The sequence below is a fragment of the Symphalangus syndactylus genome, chromosome 1 (assembly GCF_028878055.3).
Source record: "Symphalangus syndactylus isolate Jambi chromosome 1, NHGRI_mSymSyn1-v2.1_pri, whole genome shotgun sequence".
NCBI classification, from domain to species: Eukaryota; Metazoa; Chordata; class Mammalia; order Primates; family Hylobatidae; genus Symphalangus; species Symphalangus syndactylus.
This window is the reverse complement of record NC_072423.2, coordinates 36,700,931-36,720,984: the sequence shown is the minus strand read 5'-3', so window position 1 is coordinate 36,720,984 and position 20,054 is coordinate 36,700,931. Positions and strand designations below refer to the sequence as shown.

Here is a 20,054-nt window from a genome sequence, read left to right as displayed (position 1 = left end):
TCAACCACTCACTCTATAAGAACCCCCTCTAAAAATTACTGACAAAAGGTTCTCTCTAAACCTCTGCCAGAAAACTTTCAGTAAGAGGGCATACTCTACTGCATGAAATAGTGTGCTGATCAATGGACAACATAAACTAATGATATTGCTTTTTTTTTTTTTTTTTTTTTTTTGGAGACAGAGTTTTGCCCTTGTCGCCCAGGCTGGAGCGCAGTGGCGCAATTTCGGCTCACTGCAACCTCCGCCTCCCGGGTTCAAGTGATCCTCCTGCCTCAGCCTCCCGAGTAGCTGGGACTACAGACACCCGCCACCAGGCCCGGCTAATTTTTGTATTTTTAGTAGAGACGGGGTTTCACCATGTTGGCCAGGGTGGTCTTGAACTCCTGACCTCAGGGGATACACCTGCCTCGGCCTCCCAAAGTGCCATAATTACAGGCGTGAGTCACCCACTCCCGGCCCCAGTGAATGATATTTCTTTTTTTTTTTTTTTTTTTGAGACGGAGTCTTGCTCTGTCCCCCAGGCTGGAGTGCAGTGGTGCGATCTCAGCTCACTGCAAGCTCCGCCTCCCAGGTTCATGCCATTCTCCTGCCTCAGCCTCCCGAGTAGCTGGCACTACAGGCGCCCGCCAACACGCCTGGCTAATTTTTTGTATTTTTAGTAGAGACAGGGTTTCACCATGTTAGCCAGGATGGTCTCCATCTCCTGACCTCGTGATCCGCCCGCCTCGGCCTCCCAAAGTGCTGGGATTAGAGGCTTGAGCTACCGCGCCCGGCCGATATTTCTTTATATTGAACTACCTCAGCTTACAAAGTCTTCCATCCACCAATTCTAGTTCTATCCAAAAGCACCAACACAGATAGAGATGTAGTTTCTAGAATATATGCTGCTTTGAATTTGAATTATATATGCTACCGGTTCTAGAGCCACAGGATGACTCAAGTTACAGACTTCAAATAAATAACCTGAACTATTATCTTTTACTATTATCTTTTACTCTTAGAAAAAAATGGGCAAAACAGGTTACCTTCTACATGTGTATCCCCCACCTCCAGTATCTGAAGTCAGCTAACCTGTAAGTCCCCAAACCCAGCAACTCTCATCTCAGGTAAATTAAAGGCATTCTTTCAATAGTTCTTTATTTGACATTAATTCTGACTGCTTTCCTCTAAAGACACTGTAGTTTGCCAACATCCTATTAAAATGTGTCCCTTAGAATATAACAAAATTGCATGCATTTTACCTAAACACAAAGAATACAGAGGAATTATCTATACATCTATTAATACAAACTAAGACTATAAATTTGCAACTATTAGTTAAATCGGTGTCCTTGTACAAATAAATAAAAATCACCCCTTCCCAATCACCTACTACCATCTGCCAAAAAAAACTTGTGACTATACAAATATATGATTATGATGTGAGTGGTACCCACTCATCATCATTAGAGCTGTACAGTGCAAAACTGGCATATCAGTAAGCAGCATCAGTTATAGCCATTTCATCATATTGACATTCATTAGGCGTCTACTAAATACTAGACATTTTATCACTTTCCACACAAAAGCTAATCTTCCCAACAACTCTGCAAGGTAAATATTATAGCTAACATAGAGGGGACACTTACTATGGAATAGACTTCATGCTAGCACTTTGCATATACTAACTTTATTCTCTCCAAAACAATCTAAGCTCACATTTCCACATCTTGTCAAGAAATTATGGGACTTTCGGCAATGGGTTTGTGATAAGATACTGATCTACAAGTGAGACTATTCAAGCATTATACCACTACTGGTATCTAAGTATAATCTGCCAGTTTATGATCTCTTTCATCAAACAAACCAAACCTAGCCTAAAATATTTCTATTTCAACCTCTCTTTTCATTCCTATTTTGAGAAATTTGCAGTTTAAAGAAATATTAGGAGCAATATATATAACTATAATTTAGAACAGATCCACTCAGTTTTTTACAGATACAAATTCAGATAGTTACAAAAGGCCATAAATACTAGTCGGGTGCATTACAAATGTTTTGTTCTGGTAAATTGGGTATTCCATATCATGATGCCTCCCTGAATCTTTTCAAGTTTCCTTTCATCCTCCTTCCTTAACAGTCTCTGCCTATTTTTATATCAGTGTTTTCTTTTTTTTGAGACAAAGTCTTGCTCTGTGCCCAGGTTAGAGTGCTGTGGTGTGATCACAGCTCCCTGCAGCCTCGACCTCTGCAGCCTTGACCTCCCCAACTCAAGTGATTCCCTCCCTGCCTCAGCCTCCCAAGTAGGTAGGACTACAGGCGTGTGCCACCACACCTGGCTAACTTTTACTTTTTTGTTTTTTTTTTTTTTTTTGTAGAGACAGGGTCTTGCTATGTTTCCTAGGCTGGTCTCGAACTCCTGGGCTCAAGCAATCCTCCACCTTGGCCTCCCAAACTGCTAGGATTATAGGCATGAGCTACTGCACCTGGCCTATCAGTGGTTGCTTTATTTCATTCTTCTTTCCTCTTTCCATGCCTTCTTCCTAATTTCATTAGTTCTGCTTCTGGTCATGGCCTACTATGCTCCTACCTGACCAACCCTCCAACAGATAACAATGAAAAACTCCAGACAATATATAAGAACAACTACTACCTGACGGTCTTGGAAATGAACAAAACTAGACAGATAAGGAGAAGAGTTGATACTTAGAGGAGGGGAACAGAACAGGGTAAGTGTCCAATTTATTTATAGCAACTAACTTGAAGACTAACAGTCCATGATGCACGGAATGGCTAGAACTCAGAAACTCACAGTCTTACTGGCTTGAAGAATCAGAGAATAAAATTCATGGTAAGCACAGCCACTAGAAGGTAAGGAGAATCTGGGAAAGAGGAGCACCATAGAGGGAGATTCCAAATTTCACATATAAACTCTGCCCAAATATTTGGCTGACTCCTTAGCCATTCATGTATAGGTCAGACCACAAGCACCTAAGCCAAGCCTTAAAAAACTGAACTTAGATTTAAGCTGCTGCCCACTATAAGGGGAGACACAGTTTATCATGGGGGTGCATGGGGGTGATTTTTTAGGCAAACTTAACTGCCTACAAAAAATAAATAGCCAACCAATCAATAAGTCAGTTCTGTCTGCAGGATTATAACAGAATCCAGTCTCCACAATGTTTCATCTGCAATGTTCGTAATTCAAAATTAATCCACATATGAGGAAACAAAAAATATGAAAATCAACAGAGACCAACCCCAAGAAGACCCAGACGCTGAAATTAGCAGACAAGGATTTTAAAATAGCAATCTATTATAACTATGCTCAAGGATGTAGAGGAAAATATGTTCCTAATAAAACATAGGACATCTCAGCAAAGAAATACATACTATAAAAATCCAAAATGGAAATTCCAAAACTGAAAAATACCTGAAATAAAAAATTCCCTGGATGGGTTTAACAGCAAAATAGAAATGAAAGGAGAAAAATTCAGTGACTTCAAAGATAGATAAATAGAAATTATCCAATCTGAAGAACAAATGAATAAAAAGATTAAAAAACAAAGCCAGAACCTCAAGGTCTGACAAAGGAGGAAAGGCAATTCACTGGAAAAAGGATAGTCTTTCCAACAAATAGTGCTGGAACAACAAAACATCTATATACCAAACAAAATGAATCCAGGCAAAAATGTGTCACCTTTGATCGTGGGCTGGGCACTGTGGCTCAAGCCTATAATCTCAGCTACTCAAGAGGCTGAGGTGGGAGGACTGTGTCAGGATAGGAGTTTGAATCCAGCCTGGGCAACATAGCGAGATCCCCATCTCTAAAAGATTAGTTGGGCATAGTAGCATGTGCCTGTAGTCCCAGCTATTCAAGAGGCTGAATTCAAGGTTACTGTGGGCTACAATCAAGTCACTGCACTCCAGCCTGGGTGACAGAGTGAGACCTCCTATCTAAAAAAACAGAAATGAAAACAAAGAGATCATAGACTTAAATATAAAATGCAAAACTCTTAGAACATATGAGAAAAATCTACATGGCTTTGGGTTTGGTGATAACTTTTTAGATCTAACACCAAAAGCAGGATCCATGAAGGGAAAACTTAAGTTGGACTTCATTAAAATTGAAAACTTCTGGCTGTGTGCAGTGACTCATGCCTATAATCCCAGCATTTTGGAAGGCCAAGGTGGGAGGATTGCTTGAGCCCAGGAGTTTGAGACCAGCCTGGGAAACATGATGAGACCCTGTCTCTACAAAAAATTAAGAAATCAGCCAAGCATGGTGGTGTGTGCTTGTGGTCCTAGCCACTTGGGAGGCTGAGGCAAGGGGACTGCTAGAGCCCAGGAGGTCAAGGCTACAGTGGCCGTGTTCAAACCACTGTACTCCAGCCTGGGCGACAGAGCGGGATCCTCTAAAAACAAATGAATAATAACTTCTGCTCTGCAAAAGATGCTGTTAAGAGAATGAAAAGACAAGCCACAGACTGGGAGAAAATATTTATAAAAACACCTAACTGATAAGGGACTGGTATCCAAAACATGCAAAGTGTTCTTACAGCTCAGCAATAAAAAAAAAAAAAAAAACCCATACAACCCAATTTAAAAATGGGCAAAAGATCTGAACAGATACCTTACTAAAAAAGATACACAGATGGCAAATAAGCATATGAAAAGATGCTCAACATCATATGTCATTAGGGAACTGCAAATTAAAACAACAATGAGATACTACTACACAACTATTAGTCTTTTGGATTTTAGAAAGGCTAAAATCCCAAACACTGACAACACCAAATGCTGGTGAGGATGTGGAACAACAGAAGTTCATTCATTGCTGGTGGGAATGCAAATGGTATGGCCAGCTTGGAAGACACTTTGGCAGTTTCTTATAAAACTAAACATACCTAACCATATGTATGATACAGCAATCATGTTCCTTGTATTTACCTAAATGATTGGAAAACTTATGTTCAAACAAAAACCTGCAAACAAATGTTTATTCATAATTGTTAAAACTTGAAGGCAACCATGATATCCTATTGGGGGAACCCGCCCCCCAATATTTCAACGTAGGTTCTTTCTATTTTCCCTAAGTGTTGGCCAGTCTGAGAAATAAAGAGAAAGAGTACAAAGAGAGGAACTTTACAGCTGGGCTGCTGGGGGTGACATCACATATCGCTAGGTCCGTGATACCCACTTGAACTGCAAAACCAGCAGGTTTTTATTAAGGACTTCAAAAGGGGAGCAGGTGTACAAACAGGGAGTAGGTCACAAAGATCATATGCTTCAAAGGGCAAAAAGGAGAACAAAGATCACATGCTTCTGAGGCCAATAAAGATCACAAGGCAAAGGGTAAAGCAAAGATCACAAGGCAAAGGGCAAAATCAAAAACTCCTGTTAAGGGTCTATGTTCAGCTGTGCACGTAATGTTTTGATAAACATCTTAAACAACAGAAAACAGGGTTCGATAGCAGAGAACCGGTCTCACCTCAAATTTACCAGGGAGCATTTTCCCCACCCTAATAAGCCTGAGGGTACTGCAGGAGACCAGGGCGTATTTCAGTCCTTATCTCAACCGCATAAGACAGACACTCCCAGAGCTGCCATTTATAGATCTCCCCCCAGGAATGCAATTCTTTTCCTAGGGTCTTAACATTTCTTGCTAGGAAAAGAATTTAGCGGTATCTCTCCTACTTGCACATCCGTTTATAGGCTCTCTGCAAGAAGAAAAATATGGCTCTTTTTGCCCAACCCCGCAGGCAGTCAGACCTTACGGTTATCTTCCCTTGTTCCCTAAAAATCGCTGTTATTCTGTTCTTTTTCAAGGTGCACTGATTTCATATTGTTCAAACACACGTTTTACAATCAATTTGTACAGTTAACACAATCATCACAGTGGACCTGAGGTGACGTACATCCTCAGCTTACGAAGATAACAGGATTAAGGGATTAAAGTAAGACAGGTGTAAGAGTATTATTAGGGAAGTGATAAATGTCCGTGAAATCTTCACAATTTATGTTCCTCTGCCACGGCTCTAGCCGGTCCCTCCATTCAGGGTCCCTGACTTCCCACAACAATGTCCTTCAACAGGTGAATGGATAAACAAACTGTGGTGCAGCCATACAATGGAATATTATTCAGCAATAAAAAGAAGTGAGCTATCAAGCCATAAAAAGAAGGAATCTTAAATGCATGTTGCTAAGTGAAAGAAGCCAGTCTGGAAAGGTAATATACTGTATGATTCCAACTATATGATATCTGGAAAACGCAAAGCTATGGAGACAGTAAAAAGATCAGTGCTTGCCAGGGGTTCAGAGGCAGGGATAAATAAGTGAATAACAGATGATGTTTAGGGTGGTGAAATTAATCTGCATGACACTATAATACTGACATCAGTCATTTGCATATTTGTCAAAACCCATAGAACTATACAATACAATGAATGAAATTGAATGCAAAATATGAACTTCAGCGAATAATAATATATCAATGTTAGCTCATCGATTGTAACAAATGTACCACACTAATGCAAAATGTTAATAATAGGGGAAATGGACCCGGCAAGGGAGCATATGGTAATACTCTGTACTCTCTGCTCAATTTTTCTGTAAAACCTAAATCTGCTCAAAAACAAAGTCTGTAAATTTTTTCTTTAAAGTCAGATAGTAAAAAAACACGGGCAGAACCTCAAGGACTAACAAGTTACAGTCATAGGAGAGGACAGAGAATGGATTTAAAAAAACATTTGCAGAAATAATAAAGAAGAAATTTCCAAATTTGAAAAAAAACATAAATTTATATATTAAAGCTTGGTAAACCTCAACTCTAATAAACACCACACATAACACTCTACGCCCCGTTCTCCTGCAGCTTGGCACATCATTGTCAAACTTCTGAAATCCAGAGATAACAAAAATATATAAAGCATCCAGAAATAAAAACGACATATTGCACACATGGAAATGACCCCTCACTTCTCAGAAACAATAGAGCCTAATTTCATTTGTCTCTCTACAAATTTCCTTTTATGAATTTCTCCCCTATGTCTCATATTCTAAGAAAGCGTTTGTGAGAAGGCAGTGCTAGTAGTGAAATATGCAATATCTACAAAGGAAAGGGTGTGCATGGGAAAATAAAAACAAAAAAAGAACCTCCCCTTTACCTATATTACTTATTTGATGCTCCCAGACTGTAAAGGTTAGCTCAAGTAAGACCTTAACTGAACTAACACAATTATTTGAAACAGAGAAGATGTTCTCAATCATATATTTTTGGTTTGGGTTTTTTTGTTGTTGTTCGGAGGCAGGGTTTCACTCTGTCACCCAAGCCAGAGTGCAGTAGTGTGATCTTGGCTCACTGCAGCCTCAACCTCCTGAGCTCAAGCAATCCTCCACCACAGCCTCCCGAGTAGCTGGGACTACAGGCGAGTGCCACCATGCCTGGCTAATTTTTGTATTTTTTGTAGAGACTGGGTTTCTCTATTTTAAAAAATAATTTGTTATTATTATTTTAAATCTTTATTTTAACAATCTGGGATGTGCAGATAGACTATAAAGGTTTAAAGTTTAAAGGTTTTTTTTTTAATTTCATAAATTGTATACCATGTCAATTTTCATTTGATGTCAATTTTATGTGGATACTAAAAGGTCTAAAACTTAACAGTCTTTAACACCAAACTGAAATCTCATTTAAACACCCTGAAAATTCAGAGGCTAAAAATTTCCCAAAACTGAAAGACAGTGAAGAGATCTATTAACCCAGAGTGTAGTGAGTCCAAGTAGCTCCAAGAAAGGGCCTGGAAAGATGTGCTGAGTTGACAGTACAGGAAAAGCACCACTGGGAAAGAAACAGGAGCACTACCTTTCTATCACATTGTTAGGTAAATATTCACTCAGTAGGAGCAACTTCAGGCAGCAATGAGGGCAAATTAAGGAAAGCTGCAGTGGCATCCAGTTGTTTCAAGATTAAGGTAATTTAGCAGCCCTGTCTACTTGCCTTGAAAAAATACACAAACATTCCCAACAAAGCTAGGAGCAGTAGGAGAGCTAAGATCTGTCGAGTGAAAACCTCCTGCCAAGTACGGGGATGGATACTAATAAAAACCTAGGAACCGGTTCTTCTTGTTGACTGAACTCCGACAAATTAATGTTAATCCTTAACAAAATTTAACTGAAATGTGTCCTTTTCCCTGTAATCAGTCACATGCTCTTCTTTCTTCCCACCCATCCTGCAAACACTTGGTATGCTGCTTGAGAGAAGTGTATCTTTAATGATTCTAGCCGGCCTGTAACATCACTATTTCAAGCTCAAAGCTTGGGTTCTAGTCACAGCCACTAACTACCTGTGCTATTATACACAACCACTTTACCTCTCTCGACATGAGTGTCCTAGTTGCTACAATAAGGAAATGGAAAAAAATACGATCACTAGCTCTAACACTACAATAAATTGTACCAGAAATTTATAAACTTTATACTTCCTTAATACAGGTGTCAGTGTGCATTTTTTTCCTTTTTGGGTTCATAGTATTTGTGAAATTTTCAAACCGGTCTTACTATAAGAAAGGGTAAGAACCACTGATAAAATATTAAAATGACATCAGTAAAAATATTATTTCCTTTTTTAGAAGATAGCTCATGACAATGCACCTTTTAAATGAAGTGTAAATGCCTCTTCTAAAAAAAATTCACCACGCTGCTTTATGAAGTAAATGTAGTAAATTCAGTCAGGAAGGGCACTGGCAAATGAAATCCACGTTGCAGGAAACTGTAAACACCGCATTTGGTCCCAGAATACCGATTTTTCCCTTGATTTGTTCCCATGCCACTTTGGTTCTTCTGACTTTCAGATCCCCCTCACCAATGCTTAGCTGGCATCTCCACTTGGCTGCTTCACAGGCAAGTCTTCTGCCTAAAACTGAATTCTCAATCCTTCTTTCCACATCTATTCCTTTCCCAATTTTCCTCACTCTGTAAGTGGCATCATCATGAACACGGTTCATCAAACCAGACACTTTTCATCATTCTTGACATTTCCTTCTTATATTTACTCCACCACATCCAATCCACGTTCTATCAAATCCACCTCCAAATCTATCTCAATTCATCCCTCCCTTTTCTCCCCAATTACACTGCCCCACACGAGTCAAAGCCATCATTTGCTGCTCCCTGGACCTCTACAATAGATCCTTAAATGGTCTCTTCGCCATTACACAGACCGCCCCAAATCCGGACAGGGTGGAAATCAGATCCTGTCATTACCCCGCTTTAAATCCCTGTATTGCCTTCCACTGAATTTGGAACAAAACCCCACCTTCTTACAGAGCCCACAGGGCCCTGGAGCACCAAAATGCTTGGTTCTTAGATCCCGCCAAGCTTTTTCCTGTCTCAGGGCTTCGATATGTATTCCACCTGAATGTTCTTCGACTCGTACATCCTTAAAGTAAGATTCCATTGACTGTGCCCACTTGTTTTGAAAAGGGAGTTTATTACACAGTTGTTTTAAACAAGTTCATAACCCTAGAACTTAGGTATAGAGTGACCGCTCTAACCTAAAGCAAAAGAAGGGAAAAGGGAGCAGGGCAGGTCTTCCAGCAGAACACCAGCTACCATTTCTGCAGGCCTCTCCATCGATTCACCCGGGGAGCCCTGCCCACCGAGGCCCAGCGGCGGGCTCCTGTGCGCAGCTGCCCCGCAGCAGGCGCCCGCGGCCTATAGCGCCTTCCCATTTTTTCTAATACTTGGACTCGAATTAGTGGGGTCACTGTTAGGCGAAGAAAGGAATGACCTCCAAGCTCACATGCAAGCAAACTTTGGTCTCAACTCAACAGGAAATTGCACCGAAATCGCAGTCGCTAGCGCCTTACAAGTAAGGGTTTTCTCCTTAACCCAAACAAGCCTTTCGGGCTGGGTTTTTATCACGTCCACTTCAAAACCGAGGAGGTTGAGTGAACTTCATCCCACGACCCCGACTCTCCGCCGCGGCCGGAAACGGAGGCCTGGCCTGGGGAGGGCAGGACCCCGAGGGGCGAGGAGAGGAGGAGGGGGCTGCGCTCACCTCGGAGCAGAGCCATGGCGGCGGCTGAGTCGTCAGCGGCGCGGGTCACTGGTGTGGGGGACGCTGAGAGGCCACTCGCAGTCACCCAGATTTCAAGAGCGTGGGTGGCGCCCCCAGAGCCACGCCCCTGCCCTTTCACCTACTTCCCGGGGCTCCTTGGCGGGGTCCCAGCGTAAGATGATCCTATCCCACGCGTAGCTGCCCGCCTCACCCCAGCCCGAGGGAGCCCAGGGGACGGGGCGCGGGTAGACGACAACGCGCCTTGAGAGCGGACTCTTTCCTCACATCCTCGTTTTTAGATTTTCTCCGTTTCCAAACCGAGAGAATTTGGTTTGACACCTCTCACCCATCAGCCCCGACAGGCAATGACTGTTCCCCTCTGTCTCCGCCAGCACCCTAAACACTGAGCAGGAGCCAAGGCCTGAGGGACTTGGCGCGCGGGCGGCCGCCAGCCGGGGGCGGGACCGAACGTCCTGTGGGCGGGGCGCGGCGGCAGCGCGGCGGGATTGGCTGGAGCGGGCGGCTGCGCAGTCCGCTGGGCAGAGGCTCGGGCAGCCGAGCTGGACCCGGACCGGGTTTGGGTACTGTACTGGGGGCAGGGCGGAGAGGTGGGCGGCAGTTGGGGTGCGGTGTAGGCTAGGGCGCTTTCGGGTCCCCATTGCAGCCCCCGGATGAGCCCGCAGTATTTTCCTTATATGATCAGGTCCCATTGCGGGCGGCGCCGCTTGCCCGGAGCCTGAGAGGATTATGAAAACGTGGCGAGCGAAGTGGGGCCAGGGGACCTGGAGCAGGGGCGTGAGGAGACTGGGCAACGGGTGAGGCTGGACGGGAGGGAGGTCTAGGGAGGCCTCTGCCGCGGTCACTGTGAGTCCTGGCCGATGATGACGAGACCACTGCGCAATCTGAGTTCTGGGAACCAGGTGATGGAGTGTGTTCTGAGAACAGACTGAGGCCGGGCGAGCAGGAGGCGGCCGGGGCAGGGGAGAGGCGGAGAGCCCCTCGATACCAGGGCTCGGCGGGCCGGGCTGCCTAGCGAGGGCTTCTTTGAGTGCGTAGGGGTGGTGGGTGGCATGGACAGTTTCTCTGAGTCGTCAGCGAATGCCACCCCAAGAATCCTGCTTTTCAAACGCTTTGGTGACACTCTTGCAGTATTGGGGTGTTTTAAATCCAAATTTGTATTATGAAAACTTTCAAACTTACAGAAAAGTGGGAAGACTTGTACAATGGACACATATCGACCTAATTGTTAACATTTTGCTATATTGCTGTCCACCTGTTCTTCCATCAAACCATCTTATCTTTTTAATGCAGACCTTACTACTCTACACCCATGAACACATCAGCACACATTATTCATTTACAGTTCTTTTTAAGGCAAAATATCTACGCAATCAAATGTACAAATCTTAGACAAGCTTCACAAATGCTCATGTATAGGCCGGGCGCCGTGGCTCACGCCTGTAATCCCAGCACTTTGGGAGGCCGAGGTGGGCGGATCACGAGGTCAGGAGATCGAGACCATCCTGGCTAACACGGTGAAACCCCGTCTCTATTAAAAATACAAAAAAATTAGCCGGGCGTGGTGGCGGGCGCCTGTAGTCCCAGCTGCTGGGGAGGCTGAGGCAGAAGAATGGCGTAAACCTGGGAGGCAGAGCTTGCAGTGAGCGGAGATCGCGCCACTGCCCTCCAGCCTGGGTGACAGAGTAAGACTCCGTCTCAAAAAAAAAGCTCATGTATAGAGTGTTCATTTTTGTACACAGTTTTCTATTCAATTTGCCCTCCACATATTTAAGAAAGGTTAAGTATCACAACTTCCCACTGCAGATCACCATCAGTAGGTCTTTATAGATGTACTGTGTTTTCTCTAATTGGAAATGTCACTAATGAGTGGATTCTAAAACCATTCAGTGAAAGGTTTACATATATTAAAACATGTAAATATATGAGAGAATATTGACATAGTCTCCAAGTCTCATGAAGAAGAAAGGGTACCTTTACAATGGAGAAATCTTGCGGGTATTACTTCACCAAATTATGAAGTAATGGTGTCCCATCACCGATAAAGGGACAAACTGACATCATGCGCTCCCTTTGCTACAGCGACAGCACAATCTCACTTGCGTAGAATTTCTCCTGAAAACATCTGGCCTGAATCTAATTATAAGGAAACAATGAGACAAATCCACATGGAGGTACATTCCGCAAAACAACTGACCTGAACTCTTTAAAAACATCAGTGTGGTGAACAACAAAAAATGGCTAAAATAGGAATAGTATCACATTAAAGGAGACTAGAGATGTGACACATATTGTATGAGATCCTTAATTAAAACCTGGGTCAAAAAAAAAAACTCTAAAAGACAGTATTGGGAAATTGGAGAAACATAAATTATAGATGACATGGTAATATTGACATTAAGTTTCCTGATCATGATAATTATATTGTAGTTATGTAGGAGATTGTCCTTTGTTCTTAAGAAATACATACTGAAATATATGGAGTTGAAGAATCATGAGGCCTGCAACTAACTCTCAAATGACTGGAAAAAATGCATTTATATATATATAGTTATGTGTTGCTTAACCATGAGAATACATCCTGAACGATGTGCTATTAGGCGATTTCATCATTGTGTGAACATCACAGATTTCACTTACACAAACCTCGATGGTAGAGCCTACTACACACCTAGGCTATATGGTACAGCCTATTGCTCCTAGGCTACAAACCTGTATAGCATTTTACTGTACTGAACGCTGTAGGCAGTTGCAGCACAATAATAAGTATTTGTGCATCTAAACATAGGAAAGATAGTGCATGACTATACACTGGCAGATAAAGATAAAGCAAATGTGGCCAAATATTACCAACAGGGGAATCCAAATGAAGAATATACAGTTGTTCATTATTCTTTTTCTTTTTTTTTTTTTTTTTGAGACAGTCTTGCTTTGTTGCCCAGGCTAGAGTGCAGTGGCATGATCTCCGCTTACTGCAACCTCCGCCTCCCAGGTTCAAGAGATTTTCCTGCCTCAGCCTCCCGATTATTTGGGATTACAGGCGCTTGCCACCCTGCCTGGCTAATTTTTGTATTTTTAGTAGAGACAGGGTTTCGCCATGTTGGCCAGGCTGGTCTCAAACTCCTGATCTCAGGTGATCTGCCCACCTCGGCCTCCCAAAGTGCTGGCATTAGAGGCGCGAGCCACTGCACCTGGCCCATTATTCTTTTTCTAAGAGGAGAGTCTTACTTGCTATGTTGCCAGGGCTGGCCTCAAACTCCTGGGCTTAAGGGATCCTCCTGTCCCAGCCTCCTGAGTAGCTTGGGACTACAGGTGTGTACCACATTCTTCTATTTTTGCAACTTTTCTGTAGGTTTTAACTCTTTCAAAATAGAAGTTGGGAGAAAAAATGCCCTTCACGTAAGCTACAAAATTGCTTGAAACAAGTTATTTTTGAAAATATTTAGTCCTTTTCAGGTTTACATCATGTTTAAGCAGGTATGTATTCTTGTAATTTTAATATGTATATTAAAATTGTTATAATTTTTGTCTAGATGTGGAGTCTTTCATGAGATGTAAAGTTATTGTTCTACTTTTAGACATTTAACTCTCAGTATTTTTAGAAATGCAATATTATCATTTCTATACTTATTTTCCTACGTTTAAACACAGTTTCTCCTGCTTTCCTATAACACTAAAAATTGACAGTGGCTTAAGCAGCAGTGGCTTTAGAAGTTTCGGTAATGGAAACTGGGGAAAGCTGACGAAGTCAGTAGGGCGTAGGACAACTTTTAAAAATGAGTATATGAATCTGAATGAGTGAGATAAGTGAATTTGCTGATCTTGAGTAGTTTGGAACATTATGTGTGTGCTCACTGTTAATCTAATTGCTTTGGAAATAACTTCAATTTTTGTTAATTAGAAGGCAAATGTTGAGTGTGGTTTTATTCTTACAACAAATACTAACTCTTCAGAAAGTTCAAGTTGCCAAGCAAGAACATCAGATGAATGAAATTGTTCGCAGTGGCAAATCCGTACTGGCCTGCAGCAACTCACTTCTTGCCTCCTCAAAGGAAAGAAGCATAAGGCAGAGTGAGAGACAGAGGCAAGTTTTTGAGCAGGAGTGAGAGTTTATTAAGAAGTATTAGAGCAGGAATAAAAGTAAGTAAAGTACACTTGGAAGAGGGCCAAGTGGGCAACTTGAGAGATTCAGCTGTGCCACCTGATCCTTGATTTGGGGATTGATACATTGGTACGGTTCTAGGCCTTGCATTACTTCTTCCAATTTTTCCCTTGGGGTGGGCTGTCCGCATGCTCAGTGGCCTGCCAGCACTTGGGAGGGGCGGCATGTGCAGTGTGTTTACTGAAATTGTGCACATACTCACTGGAGACATTCTTCCCTTACCAGTCTTGTTCCTAGAGGAAGCTCATATACCAGTTAAACTCCAGCATTTTGCCTCTTAGTGAGCATGTTTGAGCCCACTCTCCCAAAATCTTATCCAGGAGCTGCTGATCACCAGATTCTAGTATTTTCCATCTATTGGGAGAATGTCTTTCCTTGACACCAGTTGAGACCAATGATTATTTTAGATAGTTTAACAACTTGCCTGACCATCACCTGATAGTCGCTTGACATTCCTGGGCGGGGTGGGGTGGGGGAGGTTTTCTCCTGCCCTGCTCAAGTCTGCCTAGCTACCTATTCTAAGGGAATGTAGACAGGAAGTAATAAAGACACCAATTTGCCAAACTCCCTCATGTTAAGTTTACCCTAAATCTTGATGTGTTTCCAGTAACCCTAAGGCACTGTCTCAAACATGATAGATACTTCTTTTTCTTTTTTCTCTACTTGTCTGAAAGTTATTTGCAGTGTCTATATCTTTGGCTCAACTTTCATTTAGTAGCATAACCTTAGGCAAATCTTCCTTGGATCTAAGTTTACTCTGCAAAATACTAATGTTGGTAGAAGGAGACAATGCTTCTGTTGCCTTCCAGCCAGAAACCTCCAGAAACACACCTATAGTTGAACAAGTTTGGTTTAATATTCTTTGGAAGAAGGGAGATTGCACATCATGGGTGTGCCTTTGCGTACTGCAGCACATCTCAGTAAAAGGGTGGTAGGATTTGGGGTTTGGTTAGGTGATTTGGGGAGGATCCAAGGAAGTACAGGTTCACTCTGGGTTGGGTACTGTCAGGAAGTAGGGACAAGTCTTTGGGTATCAGCACTATTCAGGGTTCTCCAGAGGGACTAACTAATAGGATATATGTATATATGAAAGAGGGTTTAAGGCCAGGTGCAGTGGCTCACACCTGTAATCCCAGCACTTTGTGAGGCCGAGGCGGGCAGATCACGAGGTCAAGAGATTGAGACAAGCCTGGCCAACATGGTGAAACACCGTCTCTACTAAAAATACAAAAATTAGCTGGGCATGGTGGCGCGCATCTGTAGTCCCAGCTACTTGGGAGGCTGAGGCAGGAGAATCACTTGAACCCAGGAGGTGGAGGTTGCAGTGAGCCAAGATCGTGTCACTGTACTCCAGTCTGGTGACAGAACGAGACTCTGTGACCCCGTCTCAAAAAAAAAAAAAAAAAAAGCGTAAGAAAGAAAGGAAGGAAGGAAGGGAGGGAGGGAGTTTATTAAGGAGAATTGACTCACAGGATCACAAGGTGAAGTCCCATAATAGGCCATCAGCAGGCTCAGCCAGGAATGGCTCAGTCTGGGTCCAAAAGCCTCAAACGTAGGGAAGCCAACAGTGCAGTCTTCAGTCTGTGGCCAAAGGGTGCCCGAGAGCCCCTGGCAAGCCATTGGTGTAAGTCCAAGGGTCCAAAGGCTGAAGAACCTGGAGTCTGATGTCCAAGGGCAGGAGGAATGGAAGGAGGCATCCAGCATGGGAGAAAGATGAAAGCCAGAAGACTCAGCAAGCCAGCTTATCCCACCTTCGTCCACCCACTTTGTTCTAGCTGCACTGGCAGCCAATTGCATGGTGCCCACCCACACTGAGGGTGGGTCTTCCTCTCCCAGGCCACCGACTCAAATGTTAATTTCCTCTGGCAACAACCTCACAGACCCACTCAGGAACAATACTTTACCAGCTATCTAGGCATCCTTCAATCAAGTTGACGACTAATTTTAACTGTCACAGTATCATCTTATCCTGAAGGAGGGCCAATTAGAGCTAGGCTCAAGCTGCACCCGGGAAAGCAGCTACAGTCCCTCAGATTACCTGGGACAGGGCATATTTGGTGTTACATAGTTTACACAGTGATCTTGTTTTTGTGCCTGGGCAAAATTACAGTCTTGTTTCATATTACTTTAGTGTAGTCACAGAGTGCCCACATCTGATATTGGTGTTTTATAAGGTTGTTCATAGCAAAAGAACAACGCGGCCCAGCAGAGAGGACCAGGCCAGCTTCTAGCATGACCCAGGCCTAGCTCTGAGTTTCAGATCAGTTCCTGAAAGTCAGACTGCTTTTCTCTTTCTGAACTGTTACTAAGTGTATCCTGTATGAAGTTTGCTTCTTTTCAAATGTGGTTTTCCTGTTGAGGCTTTGAAGCTAGGACTAAACCTCTTTGAGAATGAGCTGAAGGCTTTCCTCAAGTGAGGGTATTCTTTGGTCAGCCACTCAAAAAGTGAATCCATCTTTAGGCTGGAAGGTGGGTTCAAAAGTCAACTTTTCACTGCATAGTATACAGCAGGTCTCTACATAACATTGTTTCATTCATCGTCATTTTGACATAATGTTGGTGAGAAAAAAATTGCCTCCTGGCCAGGGCCACTGTGGGTGTGGAGTGTGCAGGTTCTCCCTGTTACAGTGGGTAGCTAGTCAGGCATGAGCAGGGCAGGAGAGAGCTCCCCGCTCCACACACACACCAGGAGCATCGGGTGACCATCCAGTGGTGGTCAAGGCAGTTGTTAACTGTCTTTCTAAAGTAGTCACTGGTCGCAGCCAGCGTCAGAGAAAGGCAGTCTCCCGATAGAAAACACGTGAAACTGGTGATCAGCCACTTCCTGACAAGATCTCAGGAGTTGAGAGAAGTAACGCAAGACCTCAGAAGTAGGCCAACATATAAAACCCCAAGTCAAGAAGTTAAACCATGCTCTTGACTCTTTCAAGTCACCCACTTGGCCCTCTTCCAAGTGTACTTTCCTGCCTTTCCACTCCTATTCTAAAACTTGCCTTGGTCCCTCCTTCTGCTGTACGCCCCCTCAAATTCTTTCTTCTGAGGTGGCAAGAATTGAGGCTGCTGCCTCATTCATACAGACATGGATACGTCCCACTGGTGAGATCCCCGTGACTGTTTTCTTTGGATTCTCCAGTTTCCCTCCATGTCCCAAAGCTGTGTACGTGAGGTGAATGGATGTGTCTAAGTGATCCTAGTCTGAGTGGGGGTTTGTGAGCACACCCAGTGACAGGATGGGGTCCTGTCCAGGCCTGGTGCCTGCCTGGCACCCTGAGCTGCCAGGAGAGGTGGGCCCTCAGTGACTCTCAAATGGGATAAATGGGCAGCTTTCTCATTTGTTTTTATTAATCTTTCTTAAATGTATGTATAGCTTTCATTTCAGTGTTTAATTCTAGAAGTGTTTTGGTCTTTATTTAGAAGTTTGTTGATGTTTTGGCTGGGCATGGTGGCTCATACCTGTAATTCCAGCACTTAGGGAGGCTGAGGCAGGCAGATCACTGGAGCCTAGGAGTTTGAGACCAGCCCGGACAGCATAGTGAAACCCCATCTCAATAAAAATACAAAAAAGCTAGCCAGGCATGGTGGCGGATGCCTGTAATCCCAGCTACTCAGGAGGCTGAGGAGGGAGAATCACTTAAACCCAGGAGGCAGAGTTTGCAGTGAGCTGAGATCTTGCCATTGCCCTCCAGCCTGAGCAACAGAGCAAGACTCCACCTCAAAAAAAAAAAAAAAAAAAAAAAATTTGGTGATGTTTGTATGACCATAAATATGCTGTAGGAACTGTTTATATCAACTAGCTTATGTTAAAATTGGTGTCATTATGTCATTTTGTTTATACGCATGGTTTCCTAGAACCTATCAGTGATGTTGAGGACTAATTATACTGTGACCATTCTTCTGGATCATCAAATATTTCAATAGTGGTCTCCAATGATGGGTGCTTAAGGGCACTATCCCTGGGGATGTCTTCTTGTATATTTTTAGGTGGGTCAGGTTAACAATGGGTGTGGAAGGGCACCATCTCTGGAGATGTCTTATTCCATAAATTTGGGTGTAAATTTTTTTAAAGATTTCCAGGTGGTTTTGATGTGTGCTCCTACTTAAGAAAAAAATGTATCAGTATTTCCATATAGATGCTCAGTTTCTGGGCTGTTCTGTTCCACTGGTCAATTTTTCCATGTCCAGGGCCAGATGCGGTAGCTCACGCCTATAATCCCAGCACTTTGGGAGGCCGAGGCGGGCAGATTACCTGAGGTCAGGAGTTTGAGACCAGCCTGACCAACATGGAGAAATCTCGTCTCTACTAAAAATACAAAATTAGCTGGGCATGGTGGCACATGTCTGTAATCTCAGCTACTAGGGAGGCTGAGGCAGGAGAATCGCTTGAACCTGGGAGGCGGAGGTTGCAGTGAGCTGAGATTGTGCCATTGCACTCCAGCCTGGGCAACAAAAGTGAAACTCTGTCTCAAAAAAAAAAAAAAATTTTCCATGTCTGTCATTCTCACACATCTTAATTACTGAAATTTTGTAAGTCTCAATGCCTGCTAAGGAGAGCTTCCCACTTTCTCAAGGAGGGTCTTCCTTATCCATGGGCCTTTGTTCTTCCATATAAATCTTATAATGAGCTTGTCAGTTTTCACATAGAAACAGTTGAAATTTTGATTTTTAATCTATAGATCAACTTGAGGACAAAAAACTTTTAGTGGTATGGAGTCTTTGAGTCCTTGTACCTAATTATTTCTCCATTTTAATGTTGTCATTGTTTTTCACTTATATTTTACAAATTCCTCCATACAGATCTTGTGACTATTTTCCCACCGATTTTTCATGCCATCTCTACCGTATGCTATGTTACACATAGGATTGGGCCTATCCTTGCACTCCCTATTCTGTTTCATTGATCTACTTGTCTTTGCCTACGCCAAAACTGCCTTTAATTCCATCGCTTTAAAGTAATTGCTCAATAAGCCTTTTTATCTGAGAGTTTCTCCCTGCCCCCAACTTTTGGACTGTAAGATGCTGACCTCTGGTTTAAACGATCGTGACACGTATTAGAATATAGGCCCCATAATGAAGCTTCTCAAGAGAGCATTACAAAGAAACTTTGTCAACCTGTAGCTGCAGAGTTTTAAATTTCATTTATATTTGGCACACCACTTTATTCAAAAGTATTTATTTCCACAAATTTTTATCCACAGCTAAATATAACAGTGACTATTACAAGCATTTTTCTATAAACAAAGGTGTAGTTTACAGATTTGTGCAAAGTGGAAAAATATTTTCATCAGCAGTCTTTCTTCTATGGTGTTAGATTCACCCTTGAATATGATCTGAACTCTTTCAGAGAGGCAGTCCTTCATCTAAACGTCAGTTGGTGGCAAAATGTTATATTCAAATCTGGAGTATTCTGATACAGTGTCACTTTAGAAAGTAGCTTAGTTTCATTTGATTGATCCCCTTTGTTAGAATTAGAAATTTTTGAAAAACAATCTTTTGTATCTAATGACCTTTGTAATAAAAAAAAAAGCTCTGTCCTGTGTCATTGGCATTAACCTCTGTCTACACCCTCTAATTCTCTAATTATGGCACCAGTGGGTATAAAAAGTGAATTATGGTTATTTGGCTCATGCAGCAAATTAACTGGAGAAACTGACCACAAATATTCTGTGAAGAACTACAAGGTCTTGCCCCATGCTGTCCCATTTTAGTGACCATTTAGTTATGTAGGCATTATACAAATGCCTCAATTTAGGACACCCTTACTGTCTTCGTAGGTCAAGTGTATGAAAATTTACTTTATGCAGCAGAAATGAATTCTAATTTATTGGTTACTGGGGT

General features: G+C 42.8%; 1 protein-coding gene, 1 long non-coding RNA gene and 2 other non-coding genes across 5 annotated transcripts in view; 3 read left to right on the top strand and 1 right to left on the bottom strand.

The window, feature by feature from the left end:
* Positions 1 to 11,588, bottom strand: part of ACAA2 (acetyl-CoA acyltransferase 2) — a 30,511-nt gene extending 18,923 nt beyond the window's left edge. Inside the window, exon 1 of one of the 2 annotated variants that reach the window (XM_055299694.2) lies at positions 10,040 to 11,588. In XM_055299694.2, the coding sequence (XP_055155669.2) occupies positions 10,040 to 10,055 (16 nt within the window). In that variant the 5' untranslated portion in view covers positions 10,056 to 11,588. The remainder of the gene's footprint in view (positions 1 to 10,039) is intronic. The other variant, XM_063640004.1, reaches the window with a different exon arrangement.
* The window catches only part of LOC129493498 (uncharacterized), a 37,034-nt gene continuing 27,483 nt past the window's right edge, over positions 10,504 to 20,054 (top strand). Inside the window, exon 1 of the long non-coding RNA XR_008661158.2 lies at positions 10,504 to 10,620. This is a non-coding gene — a long non-coding RNA (uncharacterized lncRNA). The remainder of the gene's footprint in view (positions 10,621 to 20,054) is intronic.
* Positions 10,684 to 10,827, top strand: LOC129461612 (small Cajal body-specific RNA 17). The gene has a single exon (XR_008650615.1). It is a non-coding gene; the product is annotated as a small Cajal body-specific RNA 17 (non-coding RNA).
* LOC129461589 (small Cajal body-specific RNA 18) lies at positions 10,912 to 10,994 on the top strand. Its single transcript, XR_008650607.1, has one exon. It is a non-coding gene; the product is annotated as a small Cajal body-specific RNA 18 (non-coding RNA).